Genomic DNA, 19,802 nt, shown 5'->3' on the forward strand with positions numbered 1-19,802 from the left:
ACAGACTGGATGTGTGTATGTGCCCAGGCGATGTACATACATTAGTTTAATAAACATAATTGCCCAGGGTGGTACCAGGCAGAGCTTGTCTAGGTGGCAGAAGATTCCGCATGCTTTTTGGACTGTGGGTAATGATATGGTAATTTTAATGCTGTGTCGTTTGCCGCACAGACGTAGGCAGGCACGAAATGGAACTCCCATACTCGGTGTACACTCAATTACACGTAATGGAAATGAAACAAGGATGGAGCGTGTTTGATTGAATCTAGCCAAGCACTCAGCCCTGTGTGTTTCTTCCACCCAACCCCCATGCTTTTTCCTTCTCTGAGTCTATGTTAATAATCACCAATCTCGGCCTCAGGCTGTTTTTCAGGTGTGTGTGTGTCCCGAATTCCCCGTTCCCCAATATACCACCGGCTTTAAGCCATCATTTTTTTCCCCCTATTTCCTCTCTGAAAGTAAAAGCCTGGTGTTTAAATGAGATTTTTTAATTACTATTAGTTGTTGTGACATTATTACAGTAGTTATAGTCCAGATGCTGCAGCCGAATGATCATCCAGATGCTGGAGGGTCTATAGAAATCTAGGTTTACGTTTTTTTCCTCAGCTCGTCTTATTTAACTCACCACATTTCATCTTTAGTTTTTTCTCCCGTCATTATCTTCATGCTTTTCCTCATCATTATTTTTCCTTTGCATGACAGTCGTTTCAGATCGGCCTCCTCCCGTGATCCGGCAAGGTCCTGAGAACCAGACGGTAGCTGTAGATGGGACGGTGTTGCTGAACTGCATAACAACCGGAACTCCTGTTCCGACGGTGCTCTGGAAGAAAGACGGAGTGTTGGTGTCCACTCACGACTCGCGCATCTCGCAGTTGGACACCGGAGCTCTGCAGATCCGTTATGCCAAGGTATAAAGATAGACTTTAATGACGTTTTGTTGCACTTCTCCACAGCGAAGCAAAACACTAATACAATATCACTTGATGTACTCACAGATGGCATTCCATTTACAAAGACCTTCATGAACCCAATTTAACAACTACTTCTTCTTCACTGCAATCTCTAAAATTGCCTCTAATAGCCAAGCTGACACAACCTCTTTTTCTCTGCAATTACTTTTGTCTTTTCTCTCTGACGAAGTGGATTTGTGTGTGAAATTCGGTGCAGAAGCACTTCATCTCACAGTGTTTTCTTCTTTTTGTGTGTGTGTTTGTGTCTAACAGCTCAGTGATACAGGAATGTACACTTGTGTCTCTACCAGTCCCAGCGGAGAGGCGTCATGGAAAGCATACCTGACTGTAGAAGGTAATCTTTATCTTACTGAGAAGCATCTGTTTGGTATTTTATACCATTTAAGTTTGAAAACGTCCCACAAAAGCAGCCTGTGATCTCTTAGTAAACAGCAGAAATCTGAAATGGCCTGATTTGTGATTTGACTGTTTCAGAGTTTGGAGTGGCGGTTCAACCTGGCAGACCCACAGACCCAAACCTGATTCCCGGGGCGCCTTCCAAACCGGAAGTAACTGATGTTACTCGCACCTCCGTCACACTGACATGGAAGGCCAACACAAATGGAGCTACACCCACGTCTTATGTGATCGAAGCCTTTAGGTGAACAGAATGTGTTTCTGCCAAGTTTGGGGGCTTTTATTTGCACTTGACTTGAATTATTTCTAAGCTTTAAAGTTTAGACATGTATAAGGGGGCGTTCGAGTCAATCTGGGAATTGTGATGAAATTTCTCGGGAATGGAGACGTACTGTAAAACTGATTGACTTCATTTGATGACTTCAAGCACGGTACAGTGATGAGACTCTTTGCCGCAATAAAACGTTTGACTGGCGCAAACGTTTCAAAGTCGTTTCGGAGCCCACCGCATCCGATCCCATGAATATTTAGCAAGTTAAACGATAACTTGTCGCCAACACACAGTCATAACACTTGCATGTTACACGACTTTAGCTGGAAGTCATTGCTGCAATCTCCATAATGTCCTGACCTGTTGGAGTGGGCAGGCAGTCTGATCATGGCTTTGGGAAAACTGGATAAGTGTGTTAGTGTAGCAGGGGATTATATAAAGCAATAAAAGTAGATTTTACTGTCATTACTGTTTTCCGTTATTGTTCACAATCAAAAGTCCCTGTTTGACCTGAACGCCTTCCATACATACTGTATGTTATTACATTGTGTTTATTGTATTATGAAAAGCTTGTAATTCGTTGTGCATGGTACAGTAGGGAGCAACATGTCACTGTGTTGTCTTATTGCGTGCAGGTTTACAGTGTCCTACAGGATTTTTGTTAAATCATACTGTAAAAGTGTTGTAGCTAAAAATATAGTTTCTTGGTGCATTTATTATTTAATGTGTTTATAAAAACCAATAGAAATGTAAAACTGCTGCGAAGGGTCATTAATTTTTGTGTACCAAACCCAGTTAAATGGGAGTTTACTGTAGAAAGCGATTTGCATTTGCTGCTTTATCTGGTGACAAGTGCTTTGCAATTCGAAATTGATCGCATCTCAATTCAAATGTCACTGGTTGCTTGCTGCTGTTGCTGGAATGGAAAATGATGTGTGCATACTGTAGATTTGTGATAATATCTTTCATTCTGCCCACTGCGTGTGTATCGTATGGTATGTATTCAGAAGGGATGACAGTGAAAATTGAAATTTTCGCTCCTACACTGTGATTATAGCCACGCGTCTGGCAGCAGTTGGGTGACTCTTGCTGATCATGTGAAGCCTGAGTCGTTCATGCTGAAGGGTCTAAAGCCTAGCGCGGTGTATCTTTTCCTGGTGAGGGCAGCCAACGCTTATGGTTTGAGCGACCCCAGTCCTATAACAGATGCCATACGAACACAAGGTAAAAAAGTATAGTATTAACAATTTGTGCACTTAGTCTTATTTTTGGTCACTGCAATCTTCATTTTAATTATTTTGCTATTTTTGTAGACACGCCTCCAACCATACAGGGAGTGGACCACCGTCAGATCCAGAAGGAACTGGGGGATGTTGTGGTCCACCTGCACAAGCCAACCATCCTCTCATCCTCCTCGGTCAGAGTGCAGTGGACGGTGAGAGACGATTCTATTCAGCACTCGCAGTTAGATTTCACATCAGTGCTTTTGTCTATATGTCCATGTGTCTATGTACATATCAAGTATAAATCTCTGCCCTAAAGCACAAAAGGTACCAGTCTGAGAGAATGACAACAAGCACACATTCTCTAATGGAGAAAGTAAGGAGGGGCAGGAGTAACTCGGTGGTTAAGATGCTGGGCTACTGAACTGACCAAGAAACGTCCCAGGTTCCAGCCCCAGCACCATCAAAGTTGCCACTGTTGGGCAACACCCTTAACCCTCAGATGTATAGTCAGATAAGTTCCTCTGGATAAGGGCGTATGCCAATTGCGGTAAATAACCAAGAACATAAGTTCAAATCCCAGCAGTGCCGCTTGCAGTGATCGTCTATTGAGCACTGGTGGCTCAGTTATTGCTCTGAGTTACTGATCAGAAGGTAATCCTGTCAATCGATCGCAGGGCACACAATTGAGAACATCAATTAATCTAACCTACATGTCTTTATACTGTGGAAGGAAACCCACCAAGCACAGGGATAACATGCAAACTCCATGCACATAGAGACAGGAATCGAGCCTGGACGGGAATCGAACCCGGACCCTGGCGGTGCAAAGCAACAGTGCTAACCATTACACCACCATGCCGCCTTACTCTTGAGGACGAATACTTAAAATAGTAAACCACTCACAAGGCCCTGCTTGGCTCTGTTTCTCCTCTCTGTCAGTTCCCTTCTTATACAGTACATGTAAACATCCCCATTAGCCCAAAAAGCCTGTCAGCAACACCCTGCACTTTGTTATTGTAGACCATGTTAGTCATGTCCACTGTGTAACAACCCATGCTTTAAAGCCAGCCCACTGCAGGTCCTATTAAAGCGGACCAGCTAGTGTCCCAGTCAGGACCACCTGTGCTGACAAAATGAGTTTTTATCAGCGCAGCAAGGAAAGTTTGTTTAAACATTCTCAAGCGCCCTCCGCTTCGCAGCCTGTCAGCCTTTCCATGGCCCACGGACACGAGTTCATCATGATGAATGAGCTGACATAAACATACGTCAGAGCAGCCGTCCCGAGCTCAGACCCAGAATGTAAATACTTTAGCAGTGCCAGAGTGGGAGGAGGGGAGAGTAGCCAACCCCCTTGAGAAATCTGCCTGATCCTTTTTTTGGATGTTTGAAAGGAAAGGAAAGGAAGCTTCCCTTCTCATTAACTAGTAGTGTGTTCTGTTGATAATATATGGCTGTGGTTTTGTTCCAAAGCCCCACAGAAGGGAGTGCGGTCTTCTTCAAACGGTTTCATATTGCACAAAGCAGGATCGACTGCTCTAGCATTCTTCATACTCCTGTTGAGCTGAAACAGCTGGGTACAGATGAGAACCAATAACCACATCCCACCTTGCAACTCCCTGAATGGAAGTGTGTCACGCTGCTTGCCCTCTCCTCCTCGAGTGTGTTGAGCGAGCGCCGCGGCGGTGCGCTAACCGGTCACAGTGTGAAAGGAATCAGGAGCCGTTGGTGAATGTGATCTCATGCTGTGGTTTTACGTTGAGGAGGGGCGACGGGTCTCTGTCTGAGCTCCCTTCCACATGCACGTACCCTCGAAGACTACAGGATAATCCTGTCTTTGCAAGCCGCCAGCCCACAGCGGCTCAAGGCCTTGTTATTTATCAGGGCTGAGATTGCTGTTTGCATGTGCATGTGGTTTATAATTATGCCCTTCTGGACTGGATTTTACCATAGGCCTGTGAGAACAGCCAGTTCAACAAACGAGTCGTATGTGGAAGGTTTCAATAAAGGTTCCATTGCACTCACCGACGTTTTTCTGTTATTTAGTCATTATTCCGAACAGATGATTTAATTCTAAACGTTTCATCAGTATGTAAGCGGAGAAAGTGACACGTATTCAGAGATTTGTTGCAAGTGTATTTAATGTGTTAACTGTTTACTCTTTGTAAGGACAGTCCAACACATGCATTTCAGTGTAAAAAAAAAGTGATTCAACGCAGGATCTGAATCATGTGTTACTGTGTAAGTGCTTAAATCTGTAGTTACTTACAATGTGGTCTCAACAGCAATGTGCACAATTTCAGTATTAAACCCTGACATAACTGGTCCTTGAATATGCCCTTAACCATTGTTGTAAAACTGAAGCGAAGAGAGACAGCAGCATTCTTTTGTAGTCCAACTAATTTTTTAATTAACCTTTGATTTTACAGTCATATTCAAAAGTGCTCCATCTGTTTTTGTGTAAAATGCAATCAAAATAACTCATTTCGTAGCGGGTCTAAGTATTAGATAAATACAACCTCAAATGGGCAATGCTCATTTTTTATTTATTTAACAAAAAAACAAGGGCGATACTACAGTAAGTATCCTCATGATTTAATAGCTTGTAGATCCACCCTTAGTAGCAATAACTCGAAATGTTTTTTGTGGATGACTTTTGGCCAAATCTTCTTTACAATATCACTTCAGTTTATTGTGGTTTTTAGGAATTCTCATATGCACAGCTCTCATAGGGCCCCACCACAGCATTTCAATTAAAAAATCTGTCTATACGACATGGTTCCAGAACCTTGTGCTTTGTTCAGATGCAGTTTTTCAAACCTCCGTCATGATTTTAGAAAAGACAGAAGAGGTTTTCTCCTGGCAACGCTTTCAAACAAACTGTACTTGTTCAGTCTTTTTCTAATTGTGCTCAGTGAGGCCTGTAGAGTTTCATTTGTAGCTCTTGAGTTTCTTGAATATGCTGGGATGTCCACTCCAGAGAAGAAACCTGTCTTGAATGCTTTCCACATGTCAATAATCTTTCTCACTGTAGAATTGTTGAACGTTGAGTTGTTTGAACATCTACCATTGCTTATGTCTTCTCTTGGCATTGTATTCACTGCTGACCAGCAAACTGCCAAAACTTCTGCTTTTAGAGAGTTCTGCACACCTGCTGACAATCAGTTAATCTGGGGCTGATGCTTAGTAGCACCCGGCTGAAACATACCCTCAACAATCTTGTGGGGGCAATAAGGGGGCACTTAGTATTGTCCACATGTTTTTTCTTTTTTGTTTCATTTTTGTGAAATAAGTAACGGCATGGTAAAAAAAGTTAAATGTTGTTATGTGTGAGGTTGTAATACCAGGCCCTGCTACAATCAAATGATTTTTATTATGTTTTAAACAAAAACACATAGGATTAAAAAAGGGTGAACTAACCTTTAATCATGACTGTATATATATTGTTTTCTTTTTGTCGCGTAGGTGGAGCAGCAGTCTCAGTATATTCAGGGCTACAAGGTGATGTATCGGCCCTCGTCAGAGTCCGGCGAGCCCCGCGGTCAGTGGGGTGTGTTCGAAGTGCGCACTCCTGGCGAGGACGGCGCTGTTGTACCTCAACTCAAGAAGGGCGTCTCTTATGAGTTTAAAGTGCGTCCTTTCTTTGACGAGTTCCAGGGAGCCGACAGCGAGGTGAAAGTGGTCAGAACGTTGGAGGAGGGTGAGTGCACCGATGAGCGAAATGTCTTCTGTGAGAGAACGCCGCAAAGTCAATTTTCTCACAATCATTCTCACTCATCAGGCATTGCGTTTGTTATTTACACGCCACTAACTGGCTAGATTAGACTGCTCATCATTATTCCAGCTCATGTGTTATCGGCAGCAGCCGAGATGCCTCGTGTAATAAACTAGAAATGCAGATGATGCGTTTTGTGATGATATCACTAATGAGGCTAGCGCAGAGGTCAAACCAGTCGGCTTTACGCGGTATAAGTGTCTTCATGTTCTAATAAACCACAGTTGTTTTGAAATTCCTGTGGCGAGCATATTATAGATCATGCTGCGCCATAGAGTTCGGCTGTCCATAGAGCGAATTGTGTAGATAATTGCTACGCGAGTTCTTCCAGTTAGGCCTCGCCTTGGCCCGCTGGCATCCCTGCAGTCTGAGTTATATTTAAGAACAAAGTGATGAAGCTGCTCAGCCTGAAGGCAAACTGACTCATTCTAATTACACTCATCAGCCTCATGCCCTGCAACTTTCTAATTAATTCTTTAGTTCTCTAATTCTCCAGAAGAATAAGCAGCAAATTGAGCTCCCCTAGACATTTCCTGATGTCAAAGATACATATTTGAACTTCACCTAACCATTTATGGATTTATATGACCCTTAAGGCCTAGAATGTCTGCAGTTAAGTGTAGAGACTGCGTGAGCGCAATTTTCCAGGCTGTTATTTTCACACGATTCGCGCGCACACACACACACACACACACACACACACACTCACTCACTCAACTGAGCAAACTCCAGTAATCAAAAACTCTGCAAGGAGACTTGAAGCAGTTTCACTGCGGGTGGAGGAGAGTCTCATTACTTGGAAAAAAAAAAACAACAACCTCAAAGCATGAAAGAAAAAGTATGCCCTGAACGTTCCTCAGTCAATTTTAGGTCATGCCAAGCTGGGGACAAAAAGACAGGCTTGTATTTTATCTTGGGTATGATGCAACATCCTGGAAATGGAATATAATAAGAAGAATAATTTAGCTAACATAAGCTTTAACTAGATTCTTTTTTTTTTCCGTATCATCACAGCTCCCAGTGGTGCCCCACGTGGAGTTACAGTCACCAAGAGTGACACCAATGGGACAGCCATCCTGGTCGCCTGGCAACCACCTCCAGAGGAGGAGCAGAACGGCGTGGTCCAGGAGTACAAGGTAACACGAGGCCGTCACCACTCTCAGACAGACCGCAGAGGGTGCTATATAGTGTAGGTAGTGCAAGCATGGTATGGGAAGCAATCGAATGCAACCGAAGAGATATACAGACCCCTAGTGGCAGAACTGATCAAGTGGCACTTTGAAACTAAATGAATGGCTTGCTTAGTGATATAAGGTCTATTATATGAGTGAAGTGTTTTATTACCTCTGATCAGAGGACTCTTGGGTGATTATCATGGCTGAATATTTTCCTCTTTAGATTTGGTGCCTGGGCAACGAGAGCCGATACCATGTCAACCGTACCGTGGATGGCTCCACTTTTTCCGTCGTCATCCCAAGTCTGTCGCCCGGCATTCGGTACAGTGTGGAGGTCGCGGCCAGCAATGGAGCTGGACCAGGGGTCAAGAGTGATGTCACCTTCTTTCAGCTGGGTTAGATTACAAGTTATACATCTGTCTTAGATTCTAACCTGTTCTGCTAAAGTTCTGCTCCAGCTATTTATTTGATAGTTTGGGGAATTATATATAGATTCACTGGATTATTAGTTATAACTTTTAATCTTTCGGTTTTGTAATACCAGTTATTGAATGTAGCATAACTATGGGAACACCGCTGTCGGTGCCTCACATCCTACCTTTGCTAATAATAGAATTTATGGCAATCCCATAGTTTATAAATCATCAACAAAACCAGCCATGATCAGATGAGTTGCAGATAAGTAACTGTATGTTTTTTGGGGTTTTTTTTTGTGCATAACACTTTTTTATTATGCCTTTTAAAAAGGAAAAATTCCATTTCAGTTTCAGCTTGTAAAGAATGATGACACAATGGGAAAAGTTCACAGGGGGGTAAATATTTATGCAGGGCTAAGTAACAAGTAGAGGCAGGTTGACAAATTGTATATACTGTGAAGTTTTTCTTGCGTACACTTTTAGCAGGTTTGTCCTGTTGCTTTTCGTAGGTCTTGATAAAAAAAAAAAACTATCCTGGCATTTACAACTGCAATTTTAATCAAGTCTTGAATAATTCCTGCCTTGCTTATCAGTCAGTTCTTTTGTAGGTTGTACAACCAATACACACACGCATACACATGCACACAGAGAGAAAGAGCAATTAAACAAGAACACTTTAGTGCTGTAATACACAATTGAGTGTTGTTACCTCGAAGTACAGTACTTATCATCGACGTGCCATTATGTATTTATCAACTCTTTTATCTGGATGTGTTTAATCAAGCCCACTTGTGATTTAGAGGCCGTAAGTGGAAACACTACATTTCCATCTGACCATAAGATTCGTATTAAAGCTTCTCATTGGTGTTTTTTTGTTTTGTTTTGTTTTTATCAACATACTGTTTTGCAGACACATCTGGCCAGGTTTGGGCTAGTATAAATGACCCGGACACATTTTCCAACATTTCTGATGTGGTGAAGCAGCCTGCTTTCATCGCAGGCATCGGCGCCACCTGCTGGGTGGTGCTTATGGTCTTCAGCGTGTGGCTGTACAGGCACCGGAAGAAGAGGAGCGGCCTGAGCAGCAGCTACGCTGGCATTCGTAAAGGTGTGTGATCTTATTAATGCAATTATTAAAACTAGTTGATGGTTGTGCCGAGATTTCATAAATAAAATAAATGTTAAAATCGATGACAGTCATTTGATTTGATGCAGTGTTTTAATTTACTGTAGGTTGCTTCTCTGATTTTTCGACCGAGCTTTATCTTGGTTTAGTAAAAAAAAGGTTTAGCTGCAACATCTTTTTAAGCATGGCAGCGGAAACAGCTTTTTTCAGTCTATTTCCTCAATCTTGAAATACAGTAGGTGCATTGTTGTGTTAGGTTAAGGTTATTACACACTCAAACGACAAATAGTACTGGATTGCATCCAGCACTCACTAATCCAAAGTATATTCTCTCATACATGTTTATAGCTGATTAAATTTTATTTAAAAAAAAATTCCACTAAAGAGCTGAATATGTCTGCAATGTACAAAGTTTAGCATGAAACAAACCACACTAATTATCATTTCTGTGCACGGTTACAGAACTGTATAGTGTTGGACAACCTGATTTGACTGACACAATGTCATAGCTCACTAAACATGATGGTACATAAAACACGTTATCGTGCCGAACATCTTGTTAATCAATAAATTTAATTTATTATCTAATTACTCATTAGATAATCACATCATCTAATATGTCACTTGTACTGTATAACAAACTCAGAATTAGTAGTTTGAAACAGAAATAGAAGCAGTACACGAAATGTTTATAAATAACAGAATTAGTATTAGACACACAACCAGAATTAGTCACTATCGGAAAACTGTCAGAATCAGAATTAGTACCAGAAGCTGTATCTGAAATGGAATTAGTATCAGCATCAGTATTGGAATCAGAAAGATAATTAGTATACGTATCTGAAAGAGATTTAGGATTAGAATTAGTATCAGAAACAGTCATGATCAAATAAGTATTAGTACCAGAATCAATATTAGAAACAGAATCAGTATCTAAAACACAAACAGAACCAGTAGCAAAAAAAAAGAATCAAAATTAGAATCAGTATCATACTTAGAAGATTGATGAATAGCAGAAACAGTACCTGGAAAAAAAAAGAGTCTAAGCAGTATCTAAAATGGAGTTAATTAGAATCCGTATCTGAATTAGAATTAGAATCTGTACCTGAATTAGAATTAGAATCTATATCTGAATTAGAATTAGAATCTGTATCTGAATTAGAATTCGAATCTGTATCTGAATTAGAATTAGAATTAGAATCTGTATCTGAATTAGAATTAAAATCTGTATCTGAATTAGAATTAGAATTAGAATCTGTATCTGAATTAGAATTAGAATCTGTATCTGAATTAGAATAAGAATTAGAATCTGTATCTGAATTAGAATTAGAATCTGTATCTGAATTAGAATTAGAATCTGTATCTGAATTAGAATTAGAATCTGTATCTGAATTAGAATTAGAATCTGTATCTGAATTAGAATTAGAATTAGAATCTGTATCTGAATTAGAATTAGAATCTGTATCTGAATTAGAATTAGAATCTGTACCTGAATTAGATTCTTCTTTTTACCAATTACAAATCTGCATAGTGTCAACAAATTTGGTGGAGTCAACCAAATACAGCACAAATCACACAATATACAATATAGAGTATACTATACTATATAATGTACTCTATGGTACTTTTGAAATATACACAACATAGAACTTACTCTGTGATTTAAAGTCAACATACAATCAGTGGAATGAAAATCAGCTCTTAACTATAATTACAGAGCAATGTTATTCTTACTGTTTATTGCATACACTGTACATCATCATTGTGTCACTTCTGCTAAAGCCTGATTTAGCAACACACCAGATGGAGAAATGAATTGTAATTGTAACTGCTCACACAAGTCTGTGGAATGGCATGATATGTCAGCAGTGATTGTTCATCCCACTGTGCAAAACAGACTTAGAAAAATGTGACTACAGAGCAAACAGGCTTTTTTTTTTTAAACTGCAAAAAAACTAGAAACGTGAAACGTCTGCACACTTAAAAAATGTGTATGTTCCTGTCTAAAAGGCAGATCACGCTACATTTGGTGTAACCATAGTAATTTAATTTCTTTCATTCGATCACGTTTTGCGTCTTCCTGCTTTTCTGGTACTATCTCGCGTGACTGCTGTCATCTGCTTTCATCCTGGAATCGCGAAAAGCAGCTAGACTGATAACATGGTGGGGAAAAAAAGCGTTAGGGTAATCTCTCCAACAGAGCTCAAAAAAGCCTGACGATCAGAGGAGTAGCACGTCAGAGATGGTGCTGACATTCACAAGCTGACATTTGGGAGGGGTGTGAAAGAGAGAGAGAGACAGATTTGTGGATGTTATTACTCTGATTTTATATTAGGAACCAGGATGAAGGCTGATTGTAACCTCAGTTAGGAGGAGCCAGCCCAGCGTGGTTGTCTTTTTTCCTTTAACTGTAGCACAGATTTGCACACACGTGCCAATATTTATGCCCCCTTGCAAATATTTTTTGACCCCATTGCTTTTTATGTAGCTTTTTTGCCATTTGATATGGGAGACCTTTGAAACGTATACTTTTCTGCTTCAGTTAAAGTCAAATTTCCAATTAACTAAAGGAAGAAGATGGGGTTATGTTTGCTTCTGCCCCAGTCTCTGTGACCCGTGTATTTACAAATCTTGTTGGTGGTTTTTAGAAAAGCATGCAATTTTTATTAAGTAATAAGTCAGTGGGTTCCCAGTCTAGGGGTCACAAACATATGTGAGGTTTCCTTGTAATTGGATAATAAATATTGCTATAATATAAAACACTTCTACAGTACTACTGTATTTGAAAGCGTTAGTAAAGTGTGCATGCTATTATCTTCCTTGTTTTTGCTATAACAATATCTCTTAATAGCACACAGACTTATAAGGGGCGTACAATCAAACTGGGACTTTTTGTAAATAAAAGTGTAAATCCGATTGACATTTACAAAAGAGTTTACACACTATATGACGATGAGAGCTGCATTTGAAATGTGCAAACGTTTTAAACAAGGCCTACATCTACAGGTATGAATAAAGAACTTACACAGCCGAGGTGGCTCAAAGCCCAGTGCAGACGTTTCTGTGAACATTCTGCAAGTGAAATCTTAGCTGATTGTTTAAAATCGACAGATAACGTCGAACTATACACACAATTATTCACAAACATCACCACTCTGCCACATCTCCTGTACAGTCCTTACCTTGCTGTCAATCCAATCATGGCTCCAGTATACTGGGAAAACTTCCTACCTTAATAGTATCCACTCAATAATGGGATAAGTGCATTTACTGTATATAGCTGCGGATAATAGAGAGAAATAAGGAGACTGTAGTCTTACTGTATTCTGTTATTCTACACAATCAAAAGTCCTGGTTTGATTTCAACATCCCTTATGACTGAAAAATGAGAAGAAACAAAAATGCCAAGAAAATTCACAATGTCCGTAAGTCGTTTGGCCAAGACATTGGTGAACCATACTTTTGATTTGTTCTTACTGTTAAGAAAATTACAGTATAAGAAAAAAAATCCACCAAACCAACAAATATGCTAGGCTTGTTGTGGTGAAAAATGAAGTTTTTGCTTCATTTATGCCAGAACCCCGAGTAGAAAAATTCTTCGACTGATCAGCTATGATGTGCCAAGACACAGGTTGAGCGGGTCAAACTGGCGAACCCATCTAGTAAATGCTGGTGAAAATAAAACAAATAATGGAATTACTGCTACTAATCCTCTATCATAGACAAGAAAATAAGACAAAATTAAGGCTATTAGTAAAAAATGAAATATTTATTAATTAATGTAGTCAAGTAAGCTGAAAAAAAAAATTGAAGGGAAAAACATTTTGCAAATCAGTTTAACCAGTGCAGCCTGTGTGTTGGGCGGCTTTTCAGAACAAACTACTTTATCAGGATTCTGTTGTAGGTTTTTTTTTTTTTTTTTAGTTTATGCAAAAATAATTCACAGCTTCTGCTGTAGCTGCTTATGCGATATCTGATGCAGTTGTGTTACCACAATATTTACAATGCAAATCTCTCTTCCTCTGTTTTTTACAGTTCCCTCGTTCACCTTCACTCCAACAGGTATGCAAACCTCTTCACATTCAACACCATTCTCACAGAAACAGGAGCAATATTGAGCAACACTTTAATTTGTTGTTGCGCTGTTGCTGATGCTTTAAAAGATTCATGCCCTATCTAGTCCTTAGACATGCCAGAAATGTTTGTGGTCTTTAAAATAATGCATAGAAGCTAGATTTTGTTTTCCCCCCACAAACCTCTTGGATATAACCTTGCATGCCCATAGCAAGCCCTTAACCACAAACCCACACTGGCCCTGGCCTTAACCTCATCTTCACTGCCCTCAGGGGACAATCTCTTAGTGTGTGGTTCCTGTGAGTAATCCCATCTCGATTAGGACGTGTTTGAACTTTAATTCCTGTCATCAAGTGTATCAGCCTGGGGATCTGATCCGAATCCGCTACCTTCCCGGCGCATGTTTGTTTTTGCTCGCAGGTAGAGATTATGGATATTTGTACCTGTAGATGGATGACATGAGTCATAAAATAGATGCAAAATGGCGTATTCTGTTTGGATTAGTAAAAGGAAGAGGGGATTGAGCATGAGACAACACGTCCTTGCGACTAAAGTGGTTCATGGCTTGTGCCTTTTTATGCTGGGTGATTCATGAATGTTCTCTTTTCTGTCTTGATTTAGTGGCATATCAGAGAGGAGGAGAGGCTGTTTGCAGTGCCGGACGGTAAGTAGGGTTATAAGGTGTGTTTATTTCTGTGGAAGAGATCAAAAATGCACATTGTGCTTCCTGAGGGAAGACAAAAATGAGACAGATGCTGAGAAAATCCAACAGGGGGAGATGTTGAGCCAAGACACAATATCTATGTCTCTCCACCCATACAATCACGATATGATCTAAATAATAGCACTAGCTATTAGAGTAATGACATTTTATATCTCCGCATAAGCAGAAACATGCCCCAGATTTGTAATTTTTTGCCGTTTTAGCTTCTCTAATACCTTCCTGCATGAGCGTCTGAATTTGCATGCCTGCCTGCAAACCTGTAATTAAATCTCGGGCTTGACTGTGCATCGGAACAAACACAAATCACATTATCCTTTAAAGCAAAAAATATTAGCACCCCCAAAGCTAATCCGAGCTAAAAACGCTCCGCGCGCATACCTATCGAGACAGAAAACACAGAGGTTTAGTGAAGCCAAGAGTAGAAGCTACAGTACAGTGGATGAGAGCAGACACACAAGGTTCATCAGACACACGCATACACACACACACATAAACATTCACTCGCACTTTTACTGTTCTCCTGCCAGTTAAAAGATTTATGCTGTTCAAAAAAAATATGTTTAGGAATGACATTGGGTTTGATGTTCGTGCTGCGCCTGGAGCCGTGGTTATGAAGTCACCTCAAAGAAGTCATACAGTCATGCAGGGAAAAATTATTTATTGATTTCGCAGCTCTGCATTATGAATCGGCGCCTATAAATACTGTATTTAGTGTGATGTGTTCAGTCTCGCTTTATTTCTACAGGGGTAATGGGAGATGTCATGAGGTATTTTACACAGTATAAATGACAGATGCAATTTATACGTCACATCTGATCAGGATGTCTTTATGGGTATTACACTGGTTTTGTTTTTGCTTTTTCTTATATGTCTAGTATGGATGGTTTAAAGATAAAGTGTGGTTGTTTGCTATTGAAGAAAGTATTAATTTACACAAAATGTTCAATATCTCTTGACAATGCACACTGCAGAGATGTAAACATTTAAAGGGAGAAATAAGGTTCTAGAGCTCATTATTATATATTATAATATTAAATTATCGTCCACATGAGTCAAAAAATAAGTAAAATTAACCTACACTGCAAAACATGACTTAAAAAAAGATCTTGAATCTAGTCGACTATGTCTAAAATTTAAGAAAATATTATTATAAATACAAGATTACAAACCAAAAAACAAAGTTATATTTTAAACGTAACTTTCTTGTTCTTTTGCCGAGTTATTTTATGCATTTTTTTTTTCTTGCAAAGCAAAATTACTCTCCAACAGAAAAAAGAAACTTACATGTCAGGGGTAGCTCAGTGGTTAAGACATTGGACTATGCCTCGGAAGGTCCAAGGTTCAAATCCCACGTCCACCAAGTTGTCCCTGTTGGGCCCTTGAGCAAGGCCCTCAACTGCTCTAATATATAATTTGATAAAAAGTATTTATTTTACAAAAGATTCAAGATATTTATATCACTTTTTTTTGTGTGTGGCATATTATAAGGAATATTACTTTTTTGTACACTTTTACCTGCATGCTAATCTGTACATTTATTATCCTTTTTTCTTTTATCAATACTGTACATAACAATACAGTTTAGTCACTGCAATTAAATATTTTGCAGGCCTGGTTTACTGAACATAGGAGATGCAGCCAACCAGCCATGGCTAGCTGACTCATGGCCCAACGCCTGCGCTAACCACAAAGACTGCAGCATCAACTGCTGTAACGGCGGCAACGGAACCAGCGACAGCAACCTGACCACCTACAGCCGTCCAGGTACAAGCACACACCAACATTCTCATATGCATTTCGTCAAGGCCTCTTGTCTCTCTCTCTCTCTTATGGCTGAGGAAAAGCAGATCCATACATGATGTTTGTAGCTTTTTCAGTGCGTGACAAAGCTTTTGTGCTGCCTTGAACATTTTCTTTTCCCTAAATTTAAGGTGTGCATAAAAAATAGGCGTGCCTAACTGAGAAGAGGGGGAAAAAGCTGAGAGAATGCAGGTGTGAAACAAACACAATCGCGACTGTTGGAAGAGGCGAGACATCAGGATTAATAGGGAACACATGACTACATATCAAGAGCAGGGGGTCGTTAATTAGGAAGAAAATGTACCGGATTGTTTTCCTTAATAAAGACGTTGTAGGACGGCTCTCTTTGGTCCTAGGACATTATTTGTGGGATGCTATTCTGTGATTCGTGGCACAAAAATGCAAGGGTTAAAAGTAGGAACGAAAAAAAAAACACGCTAAACAAAAGAAAATCATCTCATTATCAGATGAACTGTTTTATTATGATTGCTGCTGGTTTTAATTGCTTTGCAGTGCTGTTTTTTCCCCCATTTGTTTTTAATCTGATGCCTTATTGACCAGGTCTCCCTTAAGGTTCAATTAAATTGAAGTTAAATTAAAAGTACTAGTTAGAAGAAAACACATGGCACTACATTATAATGCTCTCTTAGAAGAGTCTTCCTCAAGGGTTGTTTGCAAAAAAGTTTGCAAACATTTAGAGTTTCTCAATAGGAGTATAGAAAAATGGGCGGCACATTGGCATAGTGGTTGGCACTGTGGCCTTAAACCATCAGGGTCGAGGGTTTGAGTCCAGTCTGTGTGCATGGAGTTTGCATGTTCTCCCCATGCTTGGTGGGTTTTCTTTGGACTGTCTGGTTTCCTCCAACAGTGTGTGGTTGTGAGCAGGCTTGTGCTCTGATGGATTAGCTCCCTGTTCAGTTTGCAACCCATGCCCCAAGTCCCCTGGGATAGGTTCCAGACCTCCCATGACCCTGTACAGGATAAGCAATATAGAGAATGAGTAATTGAGTATTGGAAAATGTTTTCTCAAACTATTGCTCAAACTGTTTTTTTTTTTATTCTCTCCTAAAACTCAATGCATGTAAATCAATCAATGTCGAAACCTGATCTCCTGGTACACTGGTAAGCTGTGAAAAAATGAAATATGTATTTGAATGCTTGGTTTAGATATTTTGGAAGACAAATATGTGCTAGTTGAAACAGTGAAAGGAGGACCGTATGAATTTCAACTGAAGACACATAAAAGACATAACTCAAATAAGGAGAAGTCCTCATTACAGGTCAAAAGACTTATGAAGTTGAACCTAATCAGCGTCTTCCATCCTGTCTAGTCAAACAGAAAGTCCATTGGATTGAACCCAACACGTTAAATTTCAGGCAAGATAAGTGTGTTAGGTTGGTTGTTTTGTGTTTTAAAGCATTCTGCAGGTTAGGGACAAGGTGTGTAGGAGGACTTGGATCAGATCCTGGACTTTTGGTTTTGCAGCAAGAATGGTTCTTTAATAAAGACGTGAGAAACAAAAGACAGGTGAAAATGCACAGAGCTTAACAAGAACAGGAAGCTACTGTATGATGCTTGCAAATACGCCAAGCAGGCAATCTACTGAGAGTATGGAAAGGTTCCGGTTAAACTGAGCAGCATGAGGGCTATTTGTACGGGAAGGACTTGTACATCACATGCTGCTGTTGCCGTCCCTGCCATACTGCTTACACTTGAACCAGGAGGCTTGAAAACCTGTTGAGGTGAGGTTTTAAACCAATGCACTGTTCAGCTCAAATGTTAAACATTTATCATGTAATGTATCACACACCCAGTTTCCTTTACTTACTGACCATGGCCCAGTTTATCGTGTCTATTGGGAGCTGTCAGCTTGAGGTGTTCTTTAAGAAAACTCCTGGCTGTGGATTCTCCAGTCACATTACACCAGATTTATTCTAAGCAGACTACAGTATACTACAGTAGCTCCATATTAGATATCAGCTATTTTCCTGTTTAAGTCGTGAGCCTGCAGGACTACAGTACAGTATGTAATTGATCAGGGAGCCAGAAGAACATTCACTATGATTAAATAAAGACAACAATATAATATATTGCATACATTACATAATTATGTACATCTGGATTATTGGAAAAGAAGCCTCTTTAGTGCCTTTCGAAACTCTTCTGAAGCAATTAGTCCGCCGTGGAAAGACGCTGAGGAGGACACAAAGCCAACATCAGTCTAATTGGCTTCCTGCAATAAAGCAGGCTTCATTTTATGGGAGCTCGGGTTGTTTGTTTTAGCTACTCAGATCTATCAGTCCGCTCAGGTAGAAAGACCAAGATCGATCCCTGCTTGTGTACTTTGTCGGGAAACAGAAAAAAAAAAAAAAACATGTCCTTGACTGTGCCGTGCTTTATTCTGCCCATCTGTGCTCACGTGGATTCATAAAAGTTTTACTATGACAGCCTTCCTCCTCTGCTGCTGGAGATAACATCAAGTAATTGTATCATGATAGTGTTTCATTGATGCATGCTGCCCTGCGCAACAGTGGGACTTGAAGGTTGTGATGCTAAATATAGATAGACTGGAGACAGACCAGAGTACAAGACACGCTGTGGAACGTTATTAATTTTAAGATGACAAATCACTCCAGAGTAAGGGCTATTAATGAGCAAATACAATAAAAAGTCTGATAAAAAAAAAATTATAATGGAGGTCTAGAGGTAATGCATAATATGGAGGTATGGGAATATATGTAATGTAAATGTGCCCTACCTACAGTAGGAACAAGGAAGACTATAGACTGTCTTCAGACTAAATAATCACAGAATCCTGCAGCTTAAGATACATAAGATATACATTTATCAATTTCCAAATAAGGCACTGTGGTGCAATCTAAATTTTACTCAGTTTCACCCAGATAAAGATGGGGAAGTAAAATGTGTCTATAAACAAAAACAATAAAGAGAGCAATGAACCAAGCAGCAGAACATATTGCTGTGCATTTTCACAATTGTTCCATATTGACAAATGAAAGCTTGTTAGTCCATCCGTCTCTCCTATTCAAGGAAGTGAAAAACAGTAATGCTCTAAATATGAGAGAATTTTCTCACACATTTTCTCATTACAGCTAAATTTTCCATTCTGATTTGTCGGAAGGTGTTTATACTACTGTATTTCATTATTATTATTATTTTTTCCCGATTTTCTCGCTAATTTAGTAGTGTCCAATTCTTTCCCATCACTAGAGGGCGCCCACATTAAGCTACTACTACCACTTAGCCGAGAGGGCCGAAGACTATCACGTGTTTCCTCCGAACCACTTGACGCCAGCCGACTGCATCTTTTCGAACTGCTCGCTTATGCATCTTTGGCGTAACACACATTAGGAGGACAGCGCTATCCACTCCTTCCTCTTGCGTGAGCTCACTGATGCCCCTGATTGGCTGTAGAGTCGTAGTTAATGTGAGAACACTAAGAACACTCTCTCATCCCTGCCCTCTGAGGGAGAGCTCGGCCAATCAGCTCTCTCTAGGCCTCCGGCTGCGAGAGGTTACAGAATCCCCCGGGGATCGAACTTGCGATCTCCGAATGATAGGGCGAGTGGTTAAAAACAAGCCTGTTAAGGACATTTCTCTGTGTGGGGACATTTTTAATAGAGTTTTCAGGGTCAGAGGAAAAGCCACAACTTCCAGGGCTTTGACGTGGTCTTTGCGGTTTCACAGTTATCGGACAAGCTGCATTTTTTTCTTATTACCATTAAGAAAAAGAACAAGAGAGGCTTGTAAAGGAACAATTGTTTATAGCTACTGTAGTGGTATAATAGGGACCAGCTTGTTTTGCAGACATTGTCATTTATTGTAGTAA

General features: G+C 40.1%; 1 protein-coding gene across 2 annotated transcripts in view; it reads left to right on the forward strand.

The window, feature by feature from the left end:
* Positions 1–19,802, forward strand: part of LOC128545645 (roundabout homolog 1-like) — a 219,816-nt gene that overhangs the window by 191,788 nt on the left and 8,226 nt on the right. For both annotated transcript variants that reach the window (XM_053516134.1, XM_053516135.1), the window contains 12 exons: positions 703–908; positions 1,224–1,305; positions 1,446–1,611; positions 2,696–2,862; positions 2,952–3,073; positions 6,327–6,561; positions 7,651–7,772; positions 8,035–8,206; positions 9,138–9,335; positions 13,389–13,415; positions 14,049–14,091; positions 15,761–15,915. In XM_053516134.1, the coding sequence (XP_053372109.1) occupies positions 703–908; positions 1,224–1,305; positions 1,446–1,611; positions 2,696–2,862; positions 2,952–3,073; positions 6,327–6,561; positions 7,651–7,772; positions 8,035–8,206; positions 9,138–9,335; positions 13,389–13,415; positions 14,049–14,091; positions 15,761–15,915 (1,695 nt within the window). The remainder of the gene's footprint in view (positions 1–702; positions 909–1,223; positions 1,306–1,445; positions 1,612–2,695; positions 2,863–2,951; positions 3,074–6,326; positions 6,562–7,650; positions 7,773–8,034; positions 8,207–9,137; positions 9,336–13,388; positions 13,416–14,048; positions 14,092–15,760; positions 15,916–19,802) is intronic.

This window comes from Clarias gariepinus, chromosome 17 (assembly GCF_024256425.1).
Source record: "Clarias gariepinus isolate MV-2021 ecotype Netherlands chromosome 17, CGAR_prim_01v2, whole genome shotgun sequence".
Taxonomy (NCBI): Eukaryota; Metazoa; Chordata; class Actinopteri; order Siluriformes; family Clariidae; genus Clarias; species Clarias gariepinus.